Source organism: Bombina bombina, chromosome 4 (assembly GCF_027579735.1).
Source record: "Bombina bombina isolate aBomBom1 chromosome 4, aBomBom1.pri, whole genome shotgun sequence".
Taxonomy (NCBI): domain Eukaryota; kingdom Metazoa; phylum Chordata; class Amphibia; order Anura; family Bombinatoridae; genus Bombina; species Bombina bombina.
The window spans coordinates 90059983-90073837 of record NC_069502.1 but is presented as its reverse complement, the minus strand read 5'-3'; the positions used below and the strand labels follow the sequence as shown (position 1 = coordinate 90073837).

Genomic DNA, 13855 nt, shown 5'->3' with positions numbered 1-13855 from the left:
AAAGTAAGGAAGTCCTCCTTTGTGTTAATATTATGGTTATATTATACCTTCTAGCTGAAACAGTTAATGCTACAACTTAAATTGATTGTAAAGTTGAATGACTTAAAGGGACATGAAACCCAAAATGTTTCTTTCATGATTCAGATAGAGAATACAATTTTAAACAACTTTCTAATTTACTTCTATTAACTAATTTGTTTCATTCTCTTGGTATCATTTGTTGAAGGAGCAGCAATGCACTACTGGTTTCTAACTGAACAAATGGGTGAGCCAATGACAATTGGTATATATATATGCAGTCACCAATCATCAGCTAGAACCTAAGTTCTTTGCTGCTACTGAGCTTGCAAAGTAAAACCTTTCAGCAAAGAATAACAAGAGAAGGAAACAAATTAAATAATAGAAATAAATTGGAATGTTGTTTAAAATTGTGTTCTCTGTCTAAATCTTGAAAGAACATTTTTCGGTTTAATGTACCTTTAAGCCAAGTATTTATAAATACTTTTCAAAACCTGGGCACCTTAAGTCATTAAACTTTACAATAACGATTCTTTTTAAAAATACTTAACTTTTTGTTACTGTAAACTTACCGCCGATCCTCCGCCCTCATTTCCTTCAGTATTTAGCATATTGATGACGATCCAGCTTCCTCCAATCGTTGTGTGCCTCAGGAGGTGGTCGCCAAAGGGGGCACACGACGATTGGAGGAAGCCGGATTTATCATTGATCTGCTCAATGCTGAAGGCGATGTGGGCGGAGGAGTGGCGGTAAGTTTACAGTAACAAAAAAAAAAGGTACGTTTAAAAAAAAAAAAAAAAGAAGAAGCGTAATTGTAAAGTTTAATGACAAAGTGCCCATGTTTTCAAGACTATTTTTAAATACTGGGCTTTAAGTCATTCAACTTTACAATCACGTTAAGTTCAAATGACAAGAAGTTGTAAATGTAAACTGCCATTAACCCAGGAGATTTTTTGCATCAAGGGGATCATAATTGTAATCAGTAAGGTTTCTGACAAATTTTTGCACAATTTCTTAATCACCTGGGACAATCACATCTGTATTAGCTTGCTGAACATTCCATTCCAAAACCATGGGCATTAATATAGAGTTGCCCCCCTCTTGTGACAAATAACAGTCCCAACTGTTCTGGGAAGGCTTTCCATAAGATTTTGGAGTGTTTCTGCTATTTAGACAAAAAAGCATTTGTGAGGTCAGGCACTGATGTTGGACAACATCAAAGGTGTTCAATAGGGCTGAAGTCAGGGCTCTGTGCACGCCGCATGACACCATACTTGTCAAACCATGTCTTCATGGATCTTGTTTTGTGCAAGGGAGTCAGCTGAACACCCGTAAGATTACCCACTGATTCAAATTTGGACAGGATTCCTTTTAGCTGAATTACAGCTACCCCCTCACTGACTAGGAAGAGTGGCAATGTATTTCCGCTTTGCACAACTAGAAACAATGAGACCTGATAAGATCTGATCTACTCAGCTCTCATAGCAGTGCTGTATGTTGTTACTACATTAAGCTATCACAGCAAACTCTGATATGTGCTTTTGTTGCATTCATGAATTCTGCTGAACACTGTGATTATTTTGAAGCATTGTAATAAGAACTCCCAGTGAGCTCTGGGAACGTATGTGTACATATACCTGGAAACTAAATACTTGCATGAGTGGATACTTTTAGCCATATATTTGTCTGCTATCTAACCAGCTGTAATGTAACCACCACTAGCAGAGGAGGATTGCCTCAGGAAGAATAATTCCTACCTCTAATCCTGTTTTGGATTGTCTGATATAATTCATCTTGCACATTTTTGCATTTTGGGATAAAGACACAATCAGTGAACATTAATCCCTTCTTTTATGGGATTATTTTTGGACTTTTATGATGCAGTATATCCGTACAGATTAGTGTTTTAGGGTTGTATTTTAGCTACTAATATATACAGTGGCTGAATCATCTATATTACCAATACACACACACATATATATATATATATATATATATATATATATATATATATATATATATATATATATATATATATATATATATATATATACACATATATGAAACAAAATTCAGTACAAGACTGAAAAAAGAATGTACATGAATAGCACTCAACAACTCAAATCGGTATGAAATTATGCATAGCGGTAGATAGGAAAGACCCTTGCATAAAAGGCTGTCTGCATAGGGACATTAAAACTTAACTTTTATTTTTAAATTAGGCATTAAAAAAGAAAATATTAATATATATCTGATTAAAAACACTGTAACGGGGGAAGCCCCCAAGGTATAGGAATAATAGCAAAGCTCCGATAGCTAGAGTAGAGAAAGGAGTGTAGTGCCAGGTATTACTAGGGTAAAGTGTGGCAACAGCCTCCCGTGTACAGAAGTAAGCAGGAGAGCATGTAACAGTAGTCACCGTGAAATTAGTAGTGGATATCCGATATTAATATACCAGTGCTTGGACTAATAGCACATACCTATTTGTAGCATATCCCAGTATTAAACAATCCACTTGTGTGTGTAATCACATAAATAGAAAAGTATAAAAATGATTATATCACCTTACAGTTTAGCACACAGGTAAGTATGGTAAGCTGAGAGTGTGTGCTCCTCTAATTTAATAGCCAACATTTGATTACCCAATACTAACAGATATCCAGTACTCTGTTTATATAGTATGCCAAATATTTTCTAATTTTACCAATGTTTTATTATATTTTATATTGGTATTAAGTTTGAAAATTCATGAGTGCACAACTATATATATTCTGAGCGGCATAGGGATTTCCAGTAGGTCTCCTGGATCATCTATTCCCAAATAAAAAACAAAAATTAAAAGATGTGAGATTGATGTGTCTCTTCTAAACTTAAAATACACCAAACACACCTTATCGTTGCACAGCAAATCCAGGTTTGCTGTGGTTGTTAAACAATATCATAAGCCAACAACACAGAATTTTTGGGTTATATCTATTAATAAATTCCTACGTTACACAAATTAATTTTACAGTGTTGATCTACCTTTATTATTATATGAATACTTTTACGTATTCCCACATATTTGGGTTCATCTAATATCTGTAAGCCCACAATATTAACTGCTTAGTGGCCTATACTACAGGGTGATATATATCCCAACCTTATTCCTGAATTCTGGGGTCCATTAAGGAAAGTGGTTTATCCAACACTGTACCAAAGTGTATAAACACATGTTGGCTATTAACTTAGATGAGCACACACTCTCAGCTTACTATACTTACCTGTGTGCTATGCTCTAAGGTGATATAATAATTTTTGTACTTTTCTATTTATGTGACGACACACACAAGTGGATAAAAAATAAAAATCTAAAATGTGAGATTGATGTGTCTCTTCTAAACTCAAGTTACACCAAAAACACCTTATCGTTGCACAGCAAATCCAGGTTTGCTGTGGTGGTTAAATAATATCATGAGCCAACAACACTGAATATCTTTGTGTTACATTTATTAATAAATTCCTACGTTACACAAATTAATTTTACAGTGTTGATCCACCTTTATTATTATATGAGTACTTTCACGTATTCCCACATATTTGGGTTCATCTAATATTTGTAAGCTCACAATATTAACTGTTTAGTGGCCCATACCACAGGGTGATATATATCCTAACCCAATTCCCCAATTCTGGGGTCCATTAAGAGAAGTGGTTTATCTAACACTGTACCATAATGTACAATCAAATGTTGGCTATTAAATTAGAGGAGCACACACTCTCAGCTTACCATACTTACCTGTGTGCTAAACTGTAAGGTGATATAATCATTTTTATACTTTTCTATTTATGTGATTACACACACAAGTGGATTGTTTAATACTGGGATATGCTACAAATAGGTATGTGCTATTAGTCCAAGCACTGGTATATTAATATCGTATATCCACTACTAATTTCACGGTGACTACTGTTACATGCTCTCCTGCTTACTTCTGTACACGGGAGGCTGTTGCCACACTTTACCCTAGTAATACCTGGCACTACACTCCTTTCTCTACTCTAGCTATCGGAGCTTTGCTATTATTCCTATACCTTGGGGGCTTCCCCCGTTACAGTGTTTTTAATCAGATATATATTAATATTTTCTTTTTTAATGCCTAATTTAAAAATAAAAGTTAAGTTTTAATGTCCCTATGCAGACAGCCTTTTATGCAAGGGTCTTTTCTATCTACCGCTACGCATAATTTCATACCGGTTTGAGTTGTTGAGTGCTATTCATGTACATTCTTTTTTCAGTCTTGTACTGAATTTTGTTTCGCATATCTATCCTGATATATGTACAGCACCTGCCCTTTACTCATTGATTATTGTGTCCCCCATTTGAGGGTTTAGATAGCAATTATTTAGGGCAACAACATTTGTAGTGCCATTGTTCTTTTCTTCTCTCTTGTGTCTCAATATATATATATATATATATATATATATATATATATATATATATATATATATATATATATATATATATATATATATATATATATATATATATATATATATACATACATACACACACACACACACACACACACACACACACACACTACATGTCTTTGACTATATCAGAGGCTTGTGTGCCATCTAAACTTTAAGATCATTAAGATGCACTCACCTGTCAATACACTGAGCAGCAAGACAAGCTGTCGTTAAAATTTCTTTGATGTGAGTAAGCCAGTTTGAAGCTTCTAGTTTGCTAAGCCATCGGTCCATGTTGTGTGACTGATCATTACAGGCTTCTACAAGTTTTATCAAACTCTCCTGCAAAATATTGAACCTAAAAAAAAATAAAAAATAAAAAAAAATAAAAAAGACATTAAAGGGACAGTCTACTCCAGGATTTTGTATGGTTTAAAAAATTTAATTTTTCTTACCTCAAAATATTTTCTTACTTGGCAGTGAGAGTCCACAAATGGAAAATATGTCCCCTTGCCACCAGGAGGAGGCAAAGACACCCCAACCAGAGCTTTCAACTATCCCTCCTACTTCCCCTCCCCTCCTAGTAGTTCTTATCCAAGGATAGGGAAAAGCAAGTGAGATACAATGGGTAAGAGGTGCAAACTGGAACTGCCACCCCCACCACCAACAGGGTAGGTTTGTGGACTCTCACTACCAAGAAAGAAAATAATTTATCATCAGGTAAGAATACATTTTGTTCGTTTTTCTAATGGTAGTGAGAGTCCACAAAATCCTATTCTTACAAATGGAAATTTATACCAAAGCTATGGAGTCCACAAAAAAATATGGTGGGATTAACAGATAAGGCCCTTAATTGGACTAGACGAGAGACCTTTCTCAAGTCCCTCCAGAAGGAACAGGAGAAAATGCAGAATTCTCACCTTATGCCATGAGAAACCACGTTCAGCACACCAAAAAAAAAAAAACCTTCCACACCTTATGGTAGATACGTCTGGACACAGCCTGAACAAGAGTGTTGTTCACAGACTCAGAGAAACCTCTCTGAGCCAGAATCAGCCTTAAAATCTCCACTCAGTCAGCCTCAGAGAATCTAGATTTTGGTAAAAGAAAGGACTTTGAGATAGAAGGTCCACTTTCTGAGGAAGATGTCATGGAGGAGCAGACAACATCCTTATGTGATATGCATAACTAGTCCTGCATGGCAAAGCAGGGGCTATCAATATCGCAGACACCCTCTCATTTTTGATCTGCGCAGAGACTCGTGGAAGGAGCACTATCGGGGGAAAGAGATAAACAAGACGATAGACCCAGGGAACTGCTAACACGCCCAACTAGCTCAGCTTGAGGATCTCTTGATCGAGAGCAGTATCTCGGGAGCTTGAAGTTGAGACGTGATGCCAGGAGATCTATTTCTGGAGATCCCCACTGAAGTACAATCTGGTTGAACAACTCCCGATTGAAAGACCATTCCCTAGAGTGGAGAGCCTGTTAACTTAGATAGTCTGCTTCCCAGTTCTCCACTCCTGGAATATCAGACATTGGTGACTCCTCAACCCCAAAGTCAAAATGTGAGACAGCTCCTTCATTGCTAAAGAACTGAGAGTCCCCCTTGATGGTTGACATACGCCACCGGAGTGACATTGTCTAACTGAAATTTACTAGAGTGGACGGAACTCAGTGGGGCCATGCTAGAAGGGCATTGAAGATGGCTTTGAGTTCCAGAATGTTTATGGGCAGGGACACTTCCTGAGGGGACAACACCCCTCAAGATCTCCGGGAGCCCCAAACAGCCCCCCAACTGGAGAGACTTGTGTCTGTAGTTATTTCCCAGGACGTACAAATGAAACATCCCCCAAGGATTCAGGCTTATCAGACAAAGCTGAATGGCCTCAGCCTCCAATATTTTAGCATGCACAACTGTAGAGGTTGCAAATGAAAGCACGTAAATGGCATAGGATCTGATGCTGCCACCATGAGCCCCACAACCTCCAAACACTGAGCTACCGAAGGATAAGGGGTAGACCGAAGATACTGATATGTTGATTGATCACAGAAAACTTGCTCTTGTCTGAGACACAAGATAGTTTTTTTCTAGATTTTCCAAGCTATGACTCAGAATATACCAAAGTAACTTCTCTGTGTGCGTGGAAGCTAATTGAAAAGATGGAGCTTGAACCAAGATATTGTCCAAGTAAGGGGCCACAGCGATGCCTTGTAGCCTGACCACTGCTAGAAGAGCCCCCGACACCTTCCTGAAAACTTTTGGGGCTGCAGCCAGACTAAAGGGTAGATCTGCAAACTGAAAATTTTAGTTCAGAAAAGTAAATCTGAGATACTGATGATGGTCTTGATGGATTGGAATGTTAAGATACGCATCCAATTCCACTTTAGTCATAAATTGACCTTGGAGGTCAAATAGATCTAATTGTTTCCATCTTAAATGATGGTACCCTCAAGAATTTTAAAATCCAGAATAGGACGAAAGGTTCTTTCCTTCTTTGGGACAACAAAGAGATTTGAGTAGAACCCTTCTTCCGGGGAAACTGGAAACCATGGTCTGAAGGTCTGAAACGCACTGAAGAAAAGCCAGTCTTTTTTCTGGCCTTCTTGAAATCAATCTCCTGAACCCAAGGGTCTTGAGCAGACTGTGCCCAAATCCCCTGAAAAAGGCTTAGTCTGCCCCCTACCGGAGATGACTTCGACCCTTCATGCAGACTTGGAGTCGGGGGCCAACTATTTGGATTGCTTGTTTTTGTTCTATACTTGATTCGGTTTCCAGGTGCCCCTAGAAGGTTCAGATTTGTTTGTGGAAGTGTTCCTCTGTGACTTATTCTGACGAAAGGACCAAAAACGTCCCACTGACCTGCCTTTTCGATCTGGGCTTCTTGTCCTGAGGTAGGAGAGCCGACTTTCCTCCAGTGACAGTCGAAATAATGGAATCCAATACAGGGCCAAATAAGGTCTTTCCTTTAGAGGCTAAGGAAAGTAATCTAAATTTTTATACCATATCCACAAACCACGATTTTAGTCATAGCGCCCTCCTGGCTAGAACTGCCAAACTTATGTTTTGGCATTGATGCAGACACTTTGGATAATTGCATCACAAATGAAAGAGTTAGCCGTCTTAAGTGCCAGAATATAATCCTTCAGGGAAGACTTAATCATAATTAAATGCCAGCTGAAAAAGGAAACCCCCCCCCGCCCCTGCAGGAAAGACTTCCTAATGAATCTTTCAAGTACTATCCTCCAGAGGATAGTAGCGTAGAGATCGCTCTATCAACATCAACAGTGTTCCATAACTCAAGGTGAGAACTAGGAACAGGAAATAATTTCTTAAAAGAAGGGAGAAGGAAATAAAGGAACCCAAGATTTCGCCAACACTTTGGAAATAATATCAGCTTTTAGAGAAGGAACAGGAAAGACATAAGTCCCTGTTTGGGCTTACGTATAATGTCCAATTTCTATAATAGTTTTTCCTCAGGCGGATTGGACTACATTACTCTCAAAGTTCTCAGAACCTCTTTAAGTAAGTACTTAAGATGTTCCATTTTGAACCTAAAAATCTTCATCTTCCTTGTCAGCGTCCTTAGGCGACTGGCCTCAGATTTAGATGAGCAATGCTTAACCTTCCTCTTGCTTAGCAAGGCTCCCAAAGCCGCCGGCACCGCACATTGTAATTGAGATGTGAAATCTGGAGAGGGTGACATATTGCCCTGGGATATCGGGACAGAATAGTTTAAAGAGTATTCTGAGAGCCAGAGTTCACCTATTGCGGCTGAAGGATAGGATAGCATTCTATAGTAGTCTGGTTGCTAGAACCTGCAAACTGCGGCTGAAGAATCGGGCAAAGCATTCTATAGCATTAAGTGAACTAGAGACCTGAAAAGTAGGCACTAGCCAACTGGGACACCTGTATACTTTGAGCACTCACACTGGCTCCTGAGTTGTAGGCACTGGCCTTTATAAAGGAGCCCATGTATACTTCACACACACACAGTAACAAACCCCCAAAGGTGAGTCCACGAATCATCAGTAATTACTATTGGAAATACCACTGCTGGCCAGCAGGAGACAGCAAAGAGCACCACAGCAAAGCTGTTAAGTATCACGTCCCTTCCCACAACCCCCACTAATTTGACCGAAGGAAAAGGAGAGAAAGGAAGCAACACAAGGTGCAGAGGTTTATACGACAAAAAACCTGTCTGAAAAAACAAATTTATGTAAGAACTTACCTGATAAATTAATTTTCTTATATTGGCAAGAGTCAATGAGCTAGTGACGTATGGGATATACAATCCTACCAGGAGGGGCAAAGTTTCCCAAACTTCAAAATGCCTATAAATACACCCCTCACCACACCCACAATTCAGTTTAACGAATAGCCAAGTAGTGGGGTGATGAAGAAAGGAGTAAAAAGCATCAACAAAGGAATTTGGAAATAATTGTGCTTTATACAAAAAAATCATAACCACCATAAAAAAAGGGACTCATGGACTCTTGCCAATATGAAAGAAATTAATTTATCATGTAAGTTCTTACATAAATTATGTTTGTGACGTATATGGGATAGCAATACCCAAGATGTGGAACTCCACACAAGAGTCACTAGAGAGGGAGGTATAAAATAAAAACAGCCATTTTCCGCTGAAAAAATTAAATCCACAACCAAAAAAATAAGTTTCTCATAAATGAAAGAAAAAAAACTTAAAACATAAGCAGAAGAATCAAACTGAAACAGCTGCCTGAAGAACTTTTCTACCAAAAACTGCTTCCGAAGAAGCAAAATACATCAAAACGGTAGAATTTAGTAAATGTATGCAAAGAAGACCAAGTTGCTGCTTTGCAAATCTGATCAACTGAAGCTTCATTCTTAAAAGCCCACGAAGTAGAGACTGATCTAGTAGAATGAGCTGTAACTCTGAGACGGGGCTTGACCCGACTGCAAATAAGCTTGATGAATCAAAAGCTTTAACCAAGACGCCAAGGAAACGGCAGAAGCCTTCTGACCTTTCCTAGAACTAGAAAAGATAACAAATAGACTAGAAGTCTTCCTGAAATCTTTAGTAGCTTTGACATAATATTTCAAAGCTCTTACCACATCCAAAGAAAGTAAGGATCTCTCTAAAGAATTTTTAGGATTAGGACACAAAGAAGGGACAACAATTTCTCTATTAATGTTGTTAGAATTCACAAACTTAGGTAAGAATTTAAATGAAGTCCGCAAAACCGCCTTATCCTGATGAAAAATCAGAAAAGGAGATTCACAAGAAAGAGCAGATAATTCAGAAACTCTTTTAGCAGAAGAGATGGCCAAAAGGAACAACACTTTCCAAGAAAGTAGTTTAATGTCCAAGGAATGCATAGGCTCAAACGGAGGAGCCTGTAAAGCCTTCAAAACCAAATTAAGACTCCAAGGAGGAGAGATTAATTTAATGACAGGCTTGATAGGGACCAAAACAGTGAATATCAGGAAGGTTAGCAATCTTTCTGTGAAATAAAACAGAAAGAGCAGAGATTTGTCCCTTCAAGGAACTTGCAGACAAACCCTTATCCAAACTATCCTGAAGAAACGGTAAAATTCTAGGAATTCTAGAAGAATGCCAAGAGAATTTATGAGAAGAACACCATGAAATATAAGTCTTCCAAACTCGATAATAAATCTTCCTAGAAACAGATGTACGAGCCTGTAACATAGTATTAATTACTGGGTCAGAGAAACCTCTATGACTAAGCACTAGGCGTTCAATTTCCATACCTTCAAATTTAATGATTTGAGATCCTGATGGAAAAACAGACCTTGAGATAGAAAGTCTAGCCTTAATGGAAGTGGCCAAGGTTGGCAACTGGACATTCGAACAAGATCCGCATACCAAAACCTGTGAGGCCATGCTGGAGCTACCAGCAACACAAACAATTGTTCCATGATGATTTTGGAGATCACTCTTGGAAAAAGAACTAGAGGCGGGAAAATATAAGCAGGTTGGTAACACCAAGGAACTGTCAAAGCATCAACTGCTTCCGCCCAAGGATACCTGGACCTGGATAGGTACCTGGGAAGTTTCTTGTTTAGATGAGAAGCCATCAGATCTATTTCTGAACAATCTGAGAAAACACATCCGGATGGAGGGACCACTCCCCCGTGTGTAAAGTCTGACAGCTGAGATAATCCGCTTCCCAATTGTCTATACCTGGGATATGAAACACAGAAATTAGACAGGAGCTGGATTCCGCCCAAGCAAGTATCCGAGATACTTCTTTCATAACTTGGGGACTGTGAGTCCCACCCTGATGATTGACATATGCCACAGTTGTGATATTGTCTGTCTGAAAACAAATGAACGGTTCTCTCTTCAACAGAGGCCAAACCTGAAGAGCCCTGAAAATCGCACAGAGTTCCAAAATATTGATTGTAATCTCGCCTCTTGAGATTTTCAAACCTCTTGTGCTGACAGAGATCCCCAGACAGCTCCCCAACCTGAAAGACTTGCATCTGTTGTGATCACAGTCCAGGTTGAACGAACAAAAGAGGCCCCTTGAACTATACGATTGTGATCTAACCACCAAGTCAGAGATAGTATAACATTGGCATTTAGGGATATTAATTGTGATATCTTAGTATAAACCCTGCACCACTGGTTCAGCAAACAAAGCTGGACAGATCTCATATGAAAACGAGCAAAGGGGATCGCGTCCGATGCTGCAGTCATGAGACCTAAAACTTCCATGCACATAGCTACTGAAGGGAATGATTGAGACTGAAGGTTCCGACAAGCTGAAACCAATTTTAATCTTCTCTTGTCTGTTAGAGAGAGTCATGCACACTGAATCTATCTGGAAACCTAAAAAGGTGACCCTTGTCTGAGGATTCAAAGAACTTTTTGGTAAATAGATCCTCCAACCATGTCTTTGAAGAAACAACACTAGTTGATTTGTGTGAGATTCTGCAGAATGTAAAGACTGAGCTAGTACCAAGATATCATCCAAATAAGGAAACACCGCAATACCCCGTTCTCTGATTACAGAGAGTAGGGCACCGAGAACTTTTGAAAAGATCCTTGGAGCGGTCGCTAGACCAAATGGAAGAGCGACAAATTGGTAATGCTTGTCTAGAAAAGAGAATCTTAGAAACTGATAATGATCTGGATAAATAGGAATATGAAGATATGCATCCTGTAAGTCTATTGTAGACATATAATGCTCTTGCTGAACAAAAGGCAGAATAGTCCTTATAGTCACCATTTTGATAGTTGGCACTCTAACATAACGATCTAAAAATTTTCAGACCCAGAACTGGCCTGAATGAATTTTCTTTCTTTGGGATAATGAATAGATTTGAATAAAACCCCAGACCCTGTTCCTGAAACGGAACTGGTATGATTACCCCTGAAAGCTCCAGGTCTGAAACACACTTCAGGAAAGCCTGAGCTTTTACTGGATTTGCTGGGATGCGTGAGAGGAAAAATCTTCTCACAGGTGGTCTTACTCTGAATCCTGTTCGGTACACTTGAGAGACAATACTCTGAATCCATTAATTTTGGACAGAATCTGCCCAAATTGTTTGGAAGAATCTTAATCTGCCCCCCTACTAGTAGAGTATTTGCCCTTATGTAAAATTAAAAACAAACAGTTTAGATTTACTATATTGCAAATACCGGCCCCAAAGCAGGAAATCAATGCAACAAAAGCCAGTGCACCTTTCATTACTGAGATTCAAATCTTTTTTTTTTTTTTTTTTAATACTTTGCATGCCCACCTTTATTTTTTAAGACAGACTCAAACCTCCTTGGCATGGAGGAAACCAGTGTTGTACAAATTTCTGGAGAGATGTTCTGTCCTTCAAATATATATTTTTTCAGCTGCTCTTTGCTGGAGGGGTTGTGCTGCTCTACCGTTCTCTTTAAAATACCCCAAAGATGATCTACTGGATTCAAGTCAGGTGACATACTTGGCCAGGTCATAGTTTTCACTTGTTTCTCCTTTAGAAACTCCTTTGTGATTTTGGCAGTGTGCTTTGGATCGTTATCATGCTGGAATATTCATCCTCTGCCAAACTTCTGGAGACTGGGAGTCATCTTGTCAGTCACTATTTTGGTATATTGCAGGCATTCATGGTGCCATTTATAAATGTTATCTCACCAAAACCGTTTGCAGTCATGCAGCCCCATATCGTCACACTCCCACCTCCATGATTCACTGTTGGGACTATGCATTCACTGTAATAATCCTGACAAGGTTCACACCAAACATGCTGCACCCCATCTGAGCCGAAAAATTGTATCTTGGTCTTGGCCATTTTACCAAATAATGTGCTCCCAGTATTCATCAGTCTTTTCATGTTTAGCAAAGTTTAATCTTGCAGTTTTGTGCCTAAGAGCAAGCAAGGTTTTTTCCTTGGATGCTGTCCATAGAAGTTCACATTACGCAATGTCCTTAGCACTGTCTGAGCTGACACAGAAACTCCAATTTCTATTGATAAACCCTGAGCCAAATCTGAAGCACTTGCTGTTATGCAAATCTGAAACGAAGAAAAATTGATAATAGGAGTAAATTAGAAAGTTGCTTAAAATTGCATGCTCTATCTGGATTATGAAAGAAAAAAAATTGGGTTCAGTGTCCGGAGGTCCGGAGGGCAAGACATGCCGAAGCTAGCTTGCACCGTGTCTCTGGTCGGTTACAAATATCCTCATGGATATTAAATATATTATAGTACCCAGGAATTCTACCCTGGTGCTTGGAATGAGAGAACTCTTCTCTAAGTTTATCTTCCATCCATGTGATCGAAGAAGAGATAAGAGAAGAGATATCGAATGGTCCTCTGCTAGACGAAAGGATGGTGCTTGAACCAGAATGTCATCCAAGTAGGGAGCTACTGCTATACCTTGGGTTCTGGCGACGGCCAGGAGAGCTCCTAGAACCTTTGTAAAGATTCTTGGGGCTGTAGCTAGACCAAACGGAAGTGCAATAAACTGGAATTGCTGATCCAGGAACGCAAACCTTAGGAACTGGAAGTGTTCCCTGTGGATTGGAACGTGAAGGTAGGCATCCTTCAGATCTATAGTGGTCATGAATTGTCCTTCCTGAACTAGAGGAAGAATGGACCTTATCGTCTACATCTTGAACGAGGAGACATTTAGAAAATTGTTTAAGCACTTTAGGTCCAGAATTGGGCGGAAAGTTCCCTCTTTCTTTGGGACCACAAACAGGTTTGAGTAGTATCCCAAACCTCTTTCTCCAATAGGAACCGGGACAATGACCCCCAAAGAGGACAGATCCCGCACACACCCCAAAAAGGCTTCCCTCTCTTCTGGTTTTAAAGACAGGCTTGAGAGGAGAAATCTGCCCTTGGGTGGATGAGATTTGAATACAATAGAAACCTCAGCGC

At 39.1% G+C, this 13855-nt stretch overlaps 1 protein-coding gene across 1 annotated transcript in view; it reads right to left on the bottom strand.

Annotated features, from left to right (window-relative positions):
• MTMR9 (myotubularin related protein 9) overlaps positions 1–13855 on the bottom strand; it is a 200848-nt gene that overhangs the window by 80374 nt on the left and 106619 nt on the right. Inside the window, exon 6 of the mRNA XM_053709540.1 lies at positions 4670–4831. Within this exon, the coding sequence (XP_053565515.1) occupies positions 4670–4831 (162 nt within the window). The remainder of the gene's footprint in view (positions 1–4669; positions 4832–13855) is intronic.